This window comes from Acomys russatus, chromosome 4 (genome assembly GCF_903995435.1).
Source record: "Acomys russatus chromosome 4, mAcoRus1.1, whole genome shotgun sequence".
Lineage (NCBI taxonomy): Eukaryota > Metazoa > Chordata > Mammalia > Rodentia > Muridae > Acomys > Acomys russatus.
The window spans coordinates 24,282,519-24,299,724 of NC_067140.1; the positions used below are offsets into that span (position 1 = coordinate 24,282,519).

A 17,206-nucleotide genomic window follows, 5' to 3' on the forward strand; every position below is an offset into this window, starting at 1 on the left:
AGTTGGAGGTTGCCAGTGACTGCTAGCAAGTTTACGCAAGAGGGCATCTTGACTGTGGCCACCCTACCTCCAGAATCAGGAGGGAATAAGCTCCTGAACTGGGGACTGTAGGAAGCTATTGGAGGTTGAAGGTCTTCACCACTGCCATACCCGACTGCCCCCCAACACACACACACTCCTCCTCCTGCAATTTCAACCCAAAAGCCCAAGGCACAGGGAACGAGGGACCCACCCGGCATTCTCTGTGCAAGTGTCCCAGTTTGCCTGGCTTAAGGGATATTCCCAGGGGTCCGATTCTCTTCTGGTCTCTGCAGGCACTCACAGGGATACACCTCTCTACAGGTAAGCAAATCACTCATCTCATTATTTAAAATAAACAAGTCATTAAAAAAAAAGTTTTCTGCAGCCAACAGTGAGTGGTCCATAATTGGACCACCAAAACCTCTTTTCAGACATCACCAATCAATGGCAGATGTCTAGTGTGTGACTCGTGCTCTTCCTGGATGCCAAGGAGCTCTGGGTGGCATGGGGCTATACCCACTCCTTGGCAGTATCTGGCTTGTCCCATGGAATTCACATATGTCTTTGAGTTCTAATGAAACCAGATCAAGGCAAAAGAAAAACAAAAACAAACAAACAAAAAAAAAATCTTAAAAACTGGTGTCATCAAAGTCATCCATCCTTGGGACCTGGATGGGCCCTAGACAGTGCATACCCAGATGCACATAAACTGGGGTCACCAGGACACACTTGACCTACCTTACTCACATACTGGGCACCTCCAAACATCCACCAGCATGACACTCGTTTTCTCCAAAGAGGACAAGAGTAGATGTGTCTGAAAGGGCCCTGAGGCCCCCGCCTATGAGCAATCAGGCTGTGACTAAAGCTACCCTCATTCAACCATTCAACTTCTGAAAATACACTCACCTCACACATATGCATTTAAGTCAACATTCAAATTCAATTCAAGGAAAATAAAGGAGATAAGAGAATGAAAAAGAAACGTAGTTGCACAGCTGTCTGTGTTTAAAGCCCATGCCTCTTGGTAGCTAAGAGTATTACAGTTGCTTCAGATGAGCCCCTCCTGTTTCCCATGACCCCCCAGGGACCTTGAATGGACCAGGTAGGCAGTGGAAGCCACCAATCCAAGTCCTGCCCCAGCAGGCAGGCTGCAGGGCAGAGGTTCCACAGTGCTGTCTGATGGGAGGGGCTACAAGCTTGTGCCCTGCGAGGTGGCTTCTGGGAAGGAAAAGTTTATTACCTCATTAAAGGTTGATACTCCCTCCTGACTTCTTTTGGGCTCCCTCCACCAACAGCTGGAAGAGGAACTGAGATCGCCCTATACTGTCACCTTTCATAAGGAAATTGAAATGCCCTAGAAACAGCAAAGCTGGTGTTACCAGGGAAACCAGAGGTGGCATCCAAAGTTTAAATAGCCAGAAGCTTCCTTAGCACTCTGGAGACTTCAGAAACACCCAGCTGACCCTCAGAAGTAATTGGGGGTAGGGAGGAGGGCAAGAATAAATGCAAGTTAGAATTTACTCAGGTCATTTTGATGGACAACCAGGCTTGAGAAGCACCAAACCCCAAGCCTGCCCATATCACTTGCTCAATTTGTGCTGAAGATTAATTTGACCTATGAACTTTGACCTTTTCATAAATGAGTGAACTATGATGTATCCACTTGGGGTGCCTTCCATTGATGACTGTGAGATTCACCCTGAGTGCCCCTCAGGTTTCAGCTCAGAGGTTGGCAAATGGTTTTTGTAAAAGGCCAGACAGCAAGTGCTTTGAAGACTGCCTGTCACCACCGGCAGGGTCCTTTGAAGCCTTTCCACCTTTGAAGCAGACCACTGTCAGATCAAAGGCTAGATCAGACCAGGTGTTTGGCTGTTGAAGAACTCTCCTCCAGCAAAATATCTAGCATGGTCATCAGGTCATACATGCCTGCTTGCAAACATCTGTCAGGCTCAGGCTTGTTGACTATTGAGTGTTGCTCTGTGGGGCTCCCCCATAGAAAGGGGGAGTTGAGGCATCTATATGCCATTTTGCTCTAATTGCAGGAGGCCTTGGGAAAAGTTCACTGAAAGGAGTTCCATCTCCTTGGTTATGGGTAGCCATCCTCCAGGCTAACTGGAGACTTTGCCGTGTGCCAGAGCCCATTCTGACAATATCGAACAGATCCTAGATCAGGGAGCATGGATTGAGAAATAAAAAACCAGAAATAAGGAACTGAGGCAAGACATAGTTGGAAAGAAAGGACAGACTCGGGAGGGCTTGCAGTCAATACCACAAGACCCTTGCCTTTATCAGCCAGTTCAACTTATACACATCTCAGGCATGGAAAAACAAAGCAGAAGGTCGCTCTCAGGAGATGATGCAGACATTCTCACAGGGAAAAATGGTGTAATCTCAACTGACTCTCAGCCTAGAAGCCACAGTGTACTTTCTCTGAAAGTCTGAAGACCATGAGTGTATACTTGGCAGAACATCTTGTTTAATCACGGTCTGAGCAATCCATGTGATTCTTACACTGGAGCAGAGAGCACGAGAGCCATGCGTATGGGACAGAGCACCTTTGCAAACGGCTCCCGACACCATGAAGCAGCTCTGAGGTCACCCACGCTGCTGTCAGTCACCCTACTGTGAACCTTGCTGACTTTGTACTTTGTTTTGTTGTTGTAATTTTTATGAGGAGGGGCTCAGCATTGTTTATATCTTCAAGGAAGATGGATTCTCCAAACACAGGTCATAGTTTGGCCCCTCCCTCGATGTGATTTTATTATTCATGGTACATTTCTACTACATGAATGTGCAAACGAATCTCTGTTTCTGTTGAAGGGTATGGGAGTGGTTTGCACACTTGACAATCCAGACAGCGCCTCTGTGAGCAGTAGTGAACACATCTGGCTCGTGTGTGTTTGGGGTACATACCTAGGGGTGTCACTGCTGGGTGGCAGGACAATGGCAGACCTTGTCTTTAGCAAGATGCGGGGTTTGTGGTTGCCTGGTAATCTTTCTCATGCATAGCTTCCTAAGGTTTCCAGCTGTACTCAGTTATGCACTCAGGGAGGCCGAGGCAGGCAGATTGCTGTGAGTTTGAGGCCAGCCTGAGGCCTACGAAGTGAGTCCAGGACAGTCAAAGCTACACAGAGAAGCTCTGTCTTGAAAGAAACCAACCAACCAACCAAAACAAAACTTAGCTATGTAAACATGTTTTTGTTTTAATCCATTGTGTGGGTTAAGGGGGTGCTTCAGATTGTCCACAATCTTGCCTTCTGCAAGCTCTGAGAGGGGTGTGATCTTTGCCAGCTGCAGATAGTTTAGGTTTTTGGGGGGCACTCAGGGTATAAATATCAGAGCCTAGAGAGGGACAGGGGTGCTTCTGCTCTCCCCCACCCCTCTGCTGCTCCTGGTTGCTATTGTTACAGTTTGATGAGAAATTGAAGATGTCCTGAAGTGAAAGTTGGACCTGCTCCAAGGAACCCCAACAATCTTAACCAGCAAGAAGTAATCTAGAGAGAACTACACCCCCTCTCCCCACTCACCTTTTTTCTCTCCTACATGGTGTTAGGGTATTGGAGTTGGGGTGAAGGGAGCTAGAGGTATATGAACCCCAATAAAGTAGCTTTAAAAAAAAATACATGCCAGGTGCGGTGACTGCATCCGGTAGCAGGAGAAGATGGCGGTCTCTACAGGAGTTAAAGGTCCTCGTAATTTTCGCTTGTTGGAAGAACTTGAAGAAGGACAGAAAGGAGTAGGTGATGGTATGGTTAGCTGGGGCCCTGAAGGTGATGAAGACCTGACACTTACGAGGTGGACAGGCATGATTATTGGGCCACCAAGGACAAACTATGAAAACAGAATATATAGCCTGAAAGTAGAATGTGCATCCAAATACCCAGGAGCTCCTCCATCGGTTAGACTTGTAATAAAAATTAATATGAATGGAATCAATAATTCCAGTGGAATGGTGGCTGCACAGAGCATACCAGGATTAGCAAAATGGCAAGATTCCTATAGCATTAAAGCTGTGCTTCAAGAGCTAAGATGTCTAATGATGTCCAAGGAAGCGATGAAGCTTCCACCGCCGCCAGAAGGACAGATGTACAACAACTAATAGTGGATCTCAAATGTGTCTTCAATCAACAGCCTTCTACCCATGTTGATGTCTTTCACCATGCAGAATACCCACACATTAACTAGAAGAATTCCAGCTGGTAAACATGACCTGGACAGTTGTAAGAATATATTTAATATATGTACACCTATTATGTTTTTAGGGAACAAGAGAAGTGCAACGCATTTTTTTTTCTTTCTCTACTCAAAGCACTGTCATTTAAACATGAACCTGAAGTATTCAAATTTAAATTCAGGTTTTCAAGACAGAAGCATTGGCAAAGGAGTGTCAGATGGCCACGGAAACCTTTGCCTTTCTGAAAAGTCTCAAGAAGGAAGAACAGAAATGGCAGCAGGCACCCCAAGTGGAGGAGACTGAGACCCAGGTCATTCTTCTTTCCCCTCTAACCTGGTTCCCAGAGGGCAGGTGGGCCACAGCACGGGCTCCGTGGGTTCCAAGGCAAAAGCTACCAGTCCTTGGCTCACTTGAATGCCACAGGCTCGGGTGCATCTTCTAACCTGAAACTGTGAAAAGCAGAAAACACCATTATTTTATACTCAGAATAATAAATGCATGCTAGAGAGAAAGCCATGAAATTTCCATTAATTTCTAAGCTTGTGGGGACAACTGCGAGGGACCCTAACTGCTTTCTTGCTGTCATCGCAGAGCCTGGCTGGGGATCTGGCTGACTACAATTGTTCTCACAGGAGGATCTTGATGGGAAACCTGAAGAAGCTTCACCATAGCATCACGGTAAAAGGATTGGGAGCATAGTCATGGTGTGCAGCGCACTGCTCGTGCGTATGGAGAACTGACACATGGTAAAGCTCTTCTGTATGTTTTGACATTACTGCTGGTATCCTTCATCTCCCTCCTCCTCCTTCATCTCCCTCCTCATCCTCCATCTCCCTCCTCCTCCTCCATCTCCCTCCTCTTCCTTTATCTCCTCCTCCTCCATCTCCCTACTACTCCTCCTTGACTCTCCTCCTCCTTCATCTCCCTCCTCCTCCTTCATCTCCCTCCTCTTCCTCCCCTACATCTTTATCTTCCTGCCTCTCCATCTTTGTACTGGCTGGTTTTGTGTGTCAGCTTGACACAAACTAGACTCATGAGTGAGGAAGAAGCCTCAGTTGAGAAAATGCCTCCATGAGATCCAGTTGTAAGACATTTTCTCAATTAGTGATCAGTCGGGGAGGACTCAGCCCATGGTGGGTGGTGCCATCCCTGGGCTGGTGGCCCTGGATTCTATAAGAAAGCAGGCTGAACAAGCCATGGGAAGGAAGCCAGTGAGAAGCACCCTCCGTGGCCTCTGCATCAGCTCCTGCCTCCAGGTTCCTGCCCCATTTAAGTTCCTGTCCTGACTTGACTTCTTTCAGTGGTGAACAGCAAGGTGTAATGAAAGCTGAACAAACCCTTTCCTCCAGAACTTGCTTTCTGGCCATGGTGTCTTGTTACAGCCATGGAAACCCTAATTAAGACACTATCCTCCATTTTTATCTTCCTCTTCTTCCCTTCCCTTTGTTCTCTTCTTCCTCCTCCTTTACTTCCTACCTTCTCTTCCCCTGCTCTCGGATCAGCTGGATGCTGCCCCCACTGGCCCTCTTGCTCCTCTGTCCACTTTCTGGCTTCCATGCTTCCAGGAATCCATGTTTTCTTGCACCAATGGAGGCTGCTGCACTGTCTACTGGCTCCTCTACAAACATGCTGATCATCCTACTCCCATGATGCCCCACTCAAGAGGGTGGGGAGAGAGCTAGCTGTGGAATCTCTATGAGATTCCCACATGGCTCTGACATGCGGCCCCTTAGAGCTTTGACGCCAGAGGCCACGGTTTGGAAAGGAGCTACCTAATGAGACTCTGCTGCGGTTTCAGTTTGGGGTGCCCCTCACAGGCTTGTGTGCTTGAGCCCATAGTCCTTACTTGATGGTGATGGTGTTTGGAAGATGGCAGAATCTTTAGGAAGTTGAGACTAGCTAGAAGAAGTGAGTCACTAAGCAGGGTTGGCCTCTAGGTTTATAGCCTAGCTCCTCTGCCTGTCCCCTCTCTGCTTCCTGGTCCGCCTAGATGTACGCAAGCAGCCACACACTCCTGCTGCCACAACCGTGAGCAATTCCTGTCAACATGCCCTCCTCTGGTGTCTCTTACCAGGTGTTCAGTCACAGCAGTGGGAAAAGTCACTAACTCAGACTCTGGAAACCTACTCCAGATGCCAGGGCCTCCTGTCCCTGAACAAAGCACAGAGAAAGCATCTTGCTGGGTTCACCCTGTCTTGAGCACCACAGGAGTCTAGGACTTCTGGGGACAAATGTCCTCTTTTTGGAAGATGCTGGCACACACATGCGGGCTCTGGCTTTCTGGGCTGGGAAAACAACTGGTAGGAAGCACCCTCATGTCCTGTGGCATCCTTCCATCTTCTGTGTGCCTGTGTCTACCCTTTCTCTTTGAACAAGGACCACAGCCATGTTGAACTAGAACCTCCCATTTTCCTGGTGTGACCTGATCTTAACTGATTGCACTGACCACTGGCCCTATTTCTAAATAAGTCCACATTTTGAGGGGCAAGGGTCTGTGGAACCTCAACAGGTAAATTCAGAGGGTCTTAATTCAAGTTTCATGAAAGAGTGCTCCACTGCAAGTTCTTAATTAAACCATTACCATGGAGACAGAAAAAAAAACAATCAGAGTCAAGCGATGTCAACCTTCCGTTTGTTACTCTTATTTTCACTCTTCAATGCCAGCCATTTTCCCTGGCTTCCTCTGTCAGTGGGAAAGGCCTGGCTGCTTTAGAGCCTCCAGCCATGATACCACTGTCTTCAGATCGGGGCTGTGAGTAACATTTTAGTTAGGACACTGCAGCAAGCCTATGTCAGGGTTCCATGATCACAGAGGCTAAGGGGTATGGCTGGATTTATTGCCATACCCCTTAGCCAAGTCCCCTCAGTGAGAGAGTGCACTTAGCACTTTCCTCAGAACTGGAAACTCCTCCTGGAGGGAGAGCCAAGTTGCACAGGACTTACAAGGCCTACCACAGCAAATAATTGCTTGGGAAGAAAGAACTTTGCTGCGGGCTTCCTGGAGAAGGCCCAGACCTTGGAGGTGGCTTCTGTGAGTTGTCACCTATGCTGGTGCGGTCTTTTTTTTATGACAGGTGATGATGCCTTTGTGTCAACCATCATCTTGTGAATAACCCTAGGAAACTCATTTGTCTGCCAAGATGGACTTTGGTGGTTTCCTCACATTGGCTTTTCCTTGGATTCTTATCTGTTCATCTCTCCGCAGGAGTCCCACAGGACAAGTGTTAGGAACGTCTGACAACCTGAGTATTTCTAGGGCAGATGGGCATCTGCACTACCTAAAGTTCTGCCCCAAATGTGATGTAACCTGGGAGCCAGGACAATGTGGGTGTAGCTACAGGGCTACTTGAACATGAATTGACTTTTCTGTCCTCAATTGAGTGGCAACAGTAGTGTAGACTTTGCAGAACAGAGCCAGAGAGAGTGTGAAGTGCCCACATAGTCCCTGGCATACAACGGCACAGTGGGAGGTCACACTGAGTCAGACGGCCAACGTTGTGTACTTATCTATCGCCCTCTTGTCCCCAGGATGGTCTGGAGGCTCACAATGGTCCTTGGGTAGAGAAGGAAGACAGGACTGTGGGTGGATCAGAAGGTGACATACAATAGAGTACGGCTGGGGAAAAGATTTCTACCTCCCGGGCATGGCTCATGAGCAAGATTGAAGGCTGCTCTCAAGCTGGGGCCACTCACCCTTAGAGAATTTATCCACACGCTATGGGCGGTCAGGTGACACACCAGGTGGTCCTCATGGTTCAGTTACAAAACACAAAATACACATCAATGGTAGAGAAACAAAACTGGGACATCTCCATGAATTTAGCAGGACAGAACAAATAATTGAAACAACATACAGATTTCTGGATCATAATAAGATCACTGAAACTAACTCTTCTATTGGAGGGCGGTGACATGAGGAACCTCAAAAACACAGACTGCGCCATATAATGCCCACCAGAAAGACATGCAGTCCCTCTTTGTGGCTTACAGTTGTCTTGAGTTAAAGGGGTCACTAGTAGAAAAGGTTTAAGAAGCCAAAAGTACCTGTAATAGGAGCCCCAGAGAGAACAGAGAGTGACCAAGGCGGGGCAGGGGGCAGCAAGGAGGATGGATGTTAAAGACCTCACCAGTGACCTGTTCAGAGGTGACAAAGGTTGAGTCATTCAAAGAGCTGAGCGTCTCAGAGAATGCAACTGTCTGCATGGAAAAGAAAATACAGCCAGGCATGTGTGTGTGCGTACGGGCATGCATGTGTGTGTGTGTGTGTGTGTGTGTGAGAGAGAGAGAGAGAGAGAGAGAGAGAGAGAGAGAGAGAGAGAGAGAGAGAGAGAGACAGAGAAAGAGAGAGAGAGAGACAGAGAGACAGAGAGACAAAGAGAGAGACAGAGAGAGACAGAGACAGAGAGACAGAGAGAGAACACTAGTGCAGCTGACCTGGACCAGAAGCCATGCAAGCCTGAGACTGTGTGGGTGCATCCATAGGCCCTGCTACCCAGAACTCCTGCTGTGAGATAGAGGCAACAGACAGAACAGTCTCTGCACTCTTGTGGGACAGTCTACCTAGTGGCTGGCAAAACCAAGGACCAACAGCCTGAAGATGTCCTCTGGCCGGCACACAGGCACTGTGGCAGGAGTGTGCCTGCACTCACACACTGTCCATGAATACACACATGTACATATACACATATGTACACTTACACACAGGCAAAGTTTTCCTTCGCAGTCTGGTTACCTTGTATCATCCTGACTGAAAAGACAGGAAAAATGCTTGATTCTTGCTCATTTTTAAAACTGATGTCTTAAATGTTTGACTGGCCACCTGTATTCCCTGAGGTATATGTAATTTGTTTTTGTTTGGTAATATGTTTTTAAATGTAAACACTGTATGTTTTAATTCATTGCTGTTGTCGTGTCCACGTCAGTAAATTCAGTCACTCAGGACTTCACTCACTCCCTACAGATATCCATCTTGAACCTGCTCAGAGGATTCACTCAGCTCAGATTCCTAAGCACCTGAGTTTCACAGATATCTCTTTATCTATCTATCTATCTATCTATCTATCTATCTATCTATCTATCTCTCCAGGTTCTTTCTTCCAGTATCAAGGATATTGCCCCATCACTGTCTCCCATGGCACATACGACGCTCTCTTGAAATAAAAGTAAAATATTAAGGGCAAAGTCTAATCAAGGTAAGTTTTTTTTTTTTCCTTTTAAGATTTATTCTTTTTTTTAACCTTAATTGCTCAAGGTTTTAGGTGTATGAGTGTCTTGCTGATATATGTGCTTGTGCCGAGTGTGTACCCTGTCCCTACCTGATGCCTGTGCAAATGAAAAGAAAGTTGTCCCCGCTCCCCGCCCGCCCCCGCCAATACTGGAATTACAGACAGTTATGAACTGCCATGTGGCCACTGGGAATCAAACCCATGTCCTCTGCAGGAACAGCAAGTGTTCTTTCTTAACCACTGGGCCGCCTTTCTGGCCTCCTATTTTTATTTTTAAGTGTGTGTCTGTGCACGCACACACACTCACACACATGAATGCAGGTACCCACAGACTCCTGCAGAGGGCATCAGATTCCCTGTAGCCAGAGTTACAAGAGAGTTATGAGTGCTTGGGCCTTGAGCTTGGTCCTCTGCAAGAGCAGTGCGCGCTGAGCTTCTGAGCCGCTGTCTCTCCTGCCTCAAGCTGTTTTGTTATATTTTTGTATAATGTGGGAGACACAGAGAACTGAGCCCTAGAACCAACAGAGTCCTTTAGCTGTTCAGCCAGGGCAAAATGCAGCGAGGCTTACTCATGTCGGTTTGAGTGTAATTATAAGGGATTGCTTTTTTTAAAATTTACATATAATTATATAATTTAAGTACTTAATTATATAATTTATTACTACATATCAATTGCTAATTTTATACAATTATAAATAATTTTATATAATTATGTAAAACATTTGCACGGTTCAAAGTCACATCCATGAACTGGATGTACTGTGGGAGCCCTCGCTTCCAGCCCTGTCCCTTGAGCCCCTGTTCCTTTCTCTTTCTGAGCAGGTGGCTCAGGTACAGGGCGTACAAAGATTGGGAGTTCAAGATCAAGGTCTGGCAGATGCATCCGGGGAGAGCCTGGCTCCTGGTTTGTAGTGTCTTCTTGTGTAGAAAACACATGAGGTCTCCTGGGGTCTCCTACAGGGATGTGAGCCCTGTTGATAAGGCTCCATCCCCATGACCTGATTATATCCCATGACTGCACACCCCTTTGAGTGTTAGGTTTCAACATATGAACCTGCCAGAAGAGACATAGACATTCAGGCCATAACAACACACACACACACACACACACACACACACACACACATTCACTAGTCTCCTCTTTTTTATATAATTTATTTTATTTTATTTTTATTTGCATTGGTGTTAGGGTATCAAATCCGTTGGAACTGGAGTTACAGACAGTTGTGAGCTGCCATGTGGGTGCTGGTCCTTGGGAAGAGCAGACAATGCTCTTCTGGGAGCCGCCTCTCCAGCCCCCACTTGTCCCCTCTTAAACTTAATCTTAGCCAAAGGCAAGGATGTGATACCCCCATTTAAATAATAGTACACTACATATGCTCTTCCTGGCTCTGCACTTTGTGTTGGTCTCCCTGGATCTGCTTGGTTGTGACATGTGGGTGTGCGGTGGTGCATTCCTCCAGGCCCCCTTGGTAGCATCTGAATTGTTTCTAGACCTTTGATAGTGCAACTTAAACCCCCTTACAGTGTGCTAGGGAGATGGCACTGTCGGTAAAGTGCCTATCCTGCAAACACGAGGACCCAAATTCAAATCCACAAGACCCATGTGAAAATGATGGGATTGTGGTCCATGCCTTCAATCCCAGTTCTGGGGAGGTGGAGACAGGAAGCTCCTCAAGGCTCACTGGACAAATGAGTGAGCTTAGGGTCAGTGACAGGCCCTGTCTCAAAATATAAGGATGAGAGTGATTGAGGAAAACACCTGGGTTAACATCTGACCTCCAAATGCACTGACTATGCTTGCACATGCACACACATAATTAAAAAGCCCAAACAAAAACAAAGGCCATTCTACAACAATTAACCTTATGACCCCTATGGTATGTGTGTGTGTGTGTGTGTCTATGTGTGTGTGAGTGTGTGTCTGTATGTGTGAATGAGTGTGTGTGTGTGTGAGCATGTGAGTGTGTGTGTGTGTGTGTGTGTGTGAGAGAGAGAGAGAGAGAGAGAGAGAGAGAGAGAGAGAGAGAGAGAGAGAGAGAGAGAGAGAGAGAGAGATATTTTGGCCCATGAATCTTTAAAATAAATTCTTAGAAATAGGATCGCTGCATCAAAGAATAAATTCATGGGCCATTTTTTTTTTTTCTTTAAAGATGTCCAATTTCCGTTCATAGTAATCCTGCCTACCTAACTCCACCCCCTCCCAGAATGCAACAATACCCACTTCACAGGCTTGCCTGCAGAGAATGGCATCTGCCCCTTGGCTATTGGGCTATTGGGCCACACAGAGCTAACCCACTCTAGCAGTCTTTGCTCTCAGCAATGCCAGGCTTGCTGGCATTTATATGGGGACATTTTTCTTCTCCATTGGTGTGCTCTCTCCCCTTTGTCTGGGAACCCATGCCTTTCTCACTAGCATGTGCTTCTGTCCATCCTGAATGCAGACAGACTGGCCAGTCATGGGTGAGGACTACTCCCTTTCTAGGCCTGCCTGATTACATCTTTGTGCTATATTGTAAATGTTCCCTTTAATCTGGGCCCGGTAGCATACACCTTTAATCCCAGCACTCAAGGAGGCAGAGGAAGGAGGATTTCTGTGAGTTCAAGACCAGCCTGGTCTACAAAACAGCCAAGGCTACACAGAAAAGCCCTGTCTAAATAAATAAATGTATGTTCCCTTTATGTTTTGGTGGTGTTTTCTCCCCCTTGGTTGGTTGTTCTGTTTTGTGTTATAGTGAACTGAACCCAGAACCTTTTGCTCACCAGGCAAGCGCTTACCACTGAGTCCTGTCTCCGTATATTGCCAGCCCTCTTTATTATCCTGTGCCAGTCTCCTGAGTAGCCAGGATTACAGATCTGTGTCAAACTATTTAAGCAGATATCTACCCAGCTCGGCAGGTGCTTGAGGTGCTCACCTCTAAGCTCATTAGCTGTTACTTCCTGCTCTGAGGCAGCTGCAAGGCCATTCCAGAGGCTGACCTCCAGGGTCACAGTGTCGGCTTCAGTGAACTGGCACGGTACTTGGCTTCCACATTTTACCCCAAGGACTGAGCATCCATGGACACGCTTGCCGGGGCTTATTATTCTATTAGAAGTTCAAAGGGTGATTTATGCAAATCTGTCTTATTAGCTGGTCTCTCTCAAATTGCTCCTTGCTTGCTTAATCTGAATTTTAACTCACTGGGGAAGTCCAGAAAAAGGTTTCACACGTATTTATTCACAGTGAGTGCCGTGGCGCACATGAGCAGGTCAGAGGGTGACGTCTGGGGTTCATCCTCTTCTCACCACGTGGGTCCTGGGGCTTCTGGAGCCCGCTCACCAGCCTCCTTGAGTTACGGAGTTAAGGAGTGTGCTAAGTGCCTCCGCTCCACACCTTTGAAGCCTCTTTTACTGGAAAGTGATGTTCTTTATGGTGAGAGCTTACGTCCCTGCTGACATTTTCAACTCAAATTTAATATAGGAGGACATTTCTTTAGTACATTGACTAAAACGCTTTACTCATTAGACTGAAAACCTCAGCATCGAACAACCAATTGAGCAAAGATAAAGGCAGGACTAGAGAAATGGCTCAGTGGCTAAGAGCTCTGCCTGATCTTCCAGAGGGCCAGGGTTTGGTTCCCAGCACCACCATGGCAGCTCACAATCAATTATAACTCTGGTTTCAGGGTATCCAACACTCCCTTCTGACTTCTAAGGGTAACTACATATATATGGTAAACAGACACAGGTGCCAACAAAATACAATAAGATAAACATTTAAAAATAAAACAAAGACAAAAGTTCACAGAATATTCTCTGCGTCAGCCTGTAAAGAAGATTACCCGTGGGCCCCTGCAATGGCTCAGCGGATAAAAGCGCTTGCCACCAAGGCCTGACAACCTGAGCTCAACCCCTCAAATCCAAGGCTTAGAAGGAGAGAACTGAATTCCCCAAGCTGTCCTCTGACCACAAACAGCATGCACACATGCACACACATGCATGCACACACACACAGGCACACACAAACACAGATACACATGTGCATGCACACACACAGACACACACATGCATGCACACACACAGGCACACACACTCACACAGACACACATATACAAATGCATGCACACACACCCATACATAGACATATACACACAGACACACACATGTGCACACACATGCACACATGCTTGTCCACATTCGCTCGTGCATGCACACACACACACACACACACACACACACACACACACACACATGAAGTTCAGTTCCTCCAGTCGCTCCCTGTCAGGCTATCCAATCACAGCTGTACTGATGCATCAGTTAAAGCGATGCTTTCTTCACAGAATGCTACTGCCCTTCATGGACTTTCACAGTTATTTCATTTTGTTTTCATATTTCAGAAATTGTTTTCGCTCCTTGAATTAATACTATGTTTCTAAAACCATTTTAATTGGTCTGTGTATATGCCTACTTGTGAATGTGAGTGCGCATGTCTTGTCTGGCACAGAGCTTTCACTTCACCCCTGTGTAGCCCAGGCTAGCTGGCCGGCCAACATCTGGGACCTCTCCTGCCCTCACTCCCCACCTCCCTATTGGTTACAGACTTACACGAAAGTAGATTTGAACTCGAGTCCTCACACTTGCCTGCAGAGGCTGGAAGACAGTGTTGGATCCCCTGGAGCCGGAGTTACAGGTGGCTGTAAGCTGTCCAGTGTGGGTGCTGGGAACCATACTTCTATCCTGTGCAAGAGCAGTTCAAACTCTTCCCAGGAAGCCATCTTCCCAGCCCCGCCCCCTTTGTCGGAGATTGCATAACTATATGCACGTGCATCCAAAAGTAAATTTACACAAGACTGGCGTTCATGCATGCCCAAGCCTGTCTCCTTCCCCTCTGGCTCTCACCCACGAGGCATGGACTGGGTCTTCCTTGTATTTCACCATCGTATCACCCCGTCATGAGCGCCCTTGTACAATGAGCCCCATTCCATTCTTTCCCCCCTCCCATTCCATTCTTCATGCTTCATTTGTGTAAGTTCTCCAGCACTTCCTGTGGAGCGCCCAGGCCCCTTCCTACAGCCAGTCAAAACCTCTTGGGAGTTCTCACCAGCAGTGCAACAGGCTACCAGCTTCTGAGATTCAAGAGTGAGCAATCAGAATTGCAGATCTGTTCTTAATTTGACAAGTGGCAATTTTAATTAGTGTTTCTCATTTTATAAAGGAAGCTGAGCATCCTGCAATAGGATTTAGGGCCATTTGCCCGTTTCCTTCTGTGAATCATGTCAATATTATTTACTTGCTTTTTCCCCTCCTTTGATTCACTTAACGGTGGAGCATTCTCCACAAAGAATAGAACATACTCCAGGCCCATCTGTGCCAGCTACATGGGTGACACTGAGTTCATTGCTGTCGCTAAGCAGCTATGGACACACTAAGACTTGTTTATTCATTAAGTGGTGGAGAGTCAATTCCTTGTAATTTGTATACTCACTATAAAGTGTGTGTGTGTGTGTGTGTGTGTGTGTGTGTGTGTGTGTGTGTGTGTAGTCACTTCTTTGGGGTACACCCTAAAAGCACAATGTTGGGTTTGTAGTCTATGTGTTTTCAACTTTGTAAAGCTTCAGAGTTCACTCTTACACGTCCACCTATATAACAGGGCTACTACATGTTTTTTTAAAAATAATTAAAACAGATAAATTTATGTTTCGATTCCAAACACAAGGACATATGAGTTAGAGCTGAACTTCCAGCTTAAGCTAAAAGCTCCTTTTCCATCTTAAACATGTTTTAGGACTGCAACACCCCAAACCCAAAGCAGGGGAGACCTGCCATGTAGCTGGGAGCTGCGGCTGCCTTCCAGCAGCCCTGCGGGGGGCCTAACACTGCTTTCCCACATTTTCTTTCCCTCCCACATTTTTTAAAAGTAGAGAGGTAATCCACCTAGAACGTTTGAAACAGGGTCTCACAATGAGGCCCAGGCAAGCTTTGAACTTGCAATCTTCCTCCTTCTGCCTCTAAAGTTCTGGGATTTCTGGTGTGCATCACCATGTTGGACTTGTTTAGAACATAAATAAAGTTTTGTTCTTTTTTACTTTATTAAATCTTTTGAGTTTTCCTCTGGGATACATTTTTTTCAGGCTAAAAAAATAAATATTTAAAAATATTTACTTGTAGATTATTTTTAATACAGTTTTTTAAGATTTAATTTTTTATTTTTTAAATTATTATTTATTCACATTACATCTTGATTGTAATCCCTTTGCTCTTATCTTCCTGTTCCCACCCTCCCTCCCTCTTCTGCCCTATTTCCCTTCCCTAGACCTCTGACTGGTGGGAACCTCCTCCCCCACCTTCTGACCACAGCCTATCAGGTCTCATCTGGGTAGCCTGCATCCCCCACAGAGCCTCTGGGCACCAGTGTTCCTGTCAGAGGCAGTCATCTGCTCTTCCCTCCCCTTCTCCATGTGGAGAATGAGCTGTCTGTCTGCTACATCTGAACCAGGGGTCTAGGTTCTATGCTTGCGATGTCTTCGGTTGGTGCATCAGCTTGTGCAGGAAGCCCTGGGTCCAGATTCACCAGCCTTGACAGTATTTTTGTGATGCTTCTGACTCTCCCCTCCCCGCCCCACAGTCCTTACACCTCCCATTTCTTCCATACAACTTACAGCTCTTGACCAAGAGCCCAGCTGAGTCTCAGCATCTGTCCCAATCCCCCACTGGGTAGAGTCTCTCAGAGGACATCTATGTTGGGCTAATGTCCACTTATAAGTGGGCATTATATACCATGCACGTCTTTCTGGGTCTGGGTTACCTCACTCAGAATAATTATCTCTAGTTCCATCCATTTGCCTGCAAAATTTCAAGATTTCCTCCTGCTTTTAAGTTGAGCAAAGTTTATTTCACAGGAAACAAAACTTCTCAGCTCAGAACACTTCTGAGGACCAGAAGTCCCAAATGCTGAGCACTATCCAACTCTGGGACTCCCCGGTGGGGCTCCTCCTGCAGCTGCTGTCTCCTTATTAATCACTAAATCATTCTTATTGTTCATATTGCTGCTTCATGTTTTTCCATCCACAACAAATGTCAAAAACAAGAATTTCCATCAGAACACACCCTCCATCCCTACGGACACTGAAAATGTGAATCCAGGAACCAGGGGGTTACCCTCTCCAGTCTCTCTAAGGAAAGGGGACTCAACAGGCTCTCAGGAATGCAGGGTAGCCCAGTTGCTCAGGCCACAGGGCTCACCCCAAAGTACCACAGGCAGGTACTCTCAAGGCATGGAGGACAGGGTTCCTACAGAGGTCAGGCCTTAAGCTCAGATGCAAGGATGCTGTCCAGCTGTGAGCCCAGGATGTCCCTGGTGTCTCTGCAGATGAAACAGGGACTCCCTTCAGTATGGGTGTTCTGTCGCAGCAAGACTATGCAGAGCTCATGAGTCGCCAGCGTCGGGGAGACCTTAAACCCAACTCCTCAGGTTCATGTCTCCTCAGAGCTACAAGAGCTTAGGTTGGCTTGTAAGATAGACTGCAAAGCCAGAGATGTCAAGCCTGGGCCAAGTGGATAGGGAAAGGGTCAGGGCATAAAATGGTTCCTGACCAGGCAGGAACATCTCCACACATCCCCTCCCCTGACCTTTTAATGTCCTGCTTGGACACAAAGGGCTCTGAGTTCCTAACTTAGAATGATGTCCCTCACCAGTCTCCGGGGACTTGGTTGGCCCTGGGGTTGTGTGGAGTTGGTAACAGACGTGTTCACCTTGAACATTGGAAAATTTTAAAAATCTGTTTTCACTTTTAAAGTGAGCATC

The 17,206-nt window shown here is 46.7% G+C and overlaps 1 protein-coding gene across 1 annotated transcript; it reads left to right on the forward strand.

The window, feature by feature from the left end:
- Nucleotides 1-3,680: 3,680 nt before the first annotated feature.
- Nucleotides 3,681-4,123, forward strand: LOC127188537 (ubiquitin-conjugating enzyme E2 variant 2-like). The gene has a single exon (XM_051144972.1). The coding sequence runs from the start codon at nucleotides 3,686-3,688 to the stop codon at nucleotides 4,121-4,123; it is 438 nt and encodes a 145-aa protein (XP_051000929.1). The 5' UTR covers nucleotides 3,681-3,685.
- Nucleotides 4,124-17,206: the final 13,083 nt, after the last annotated feature.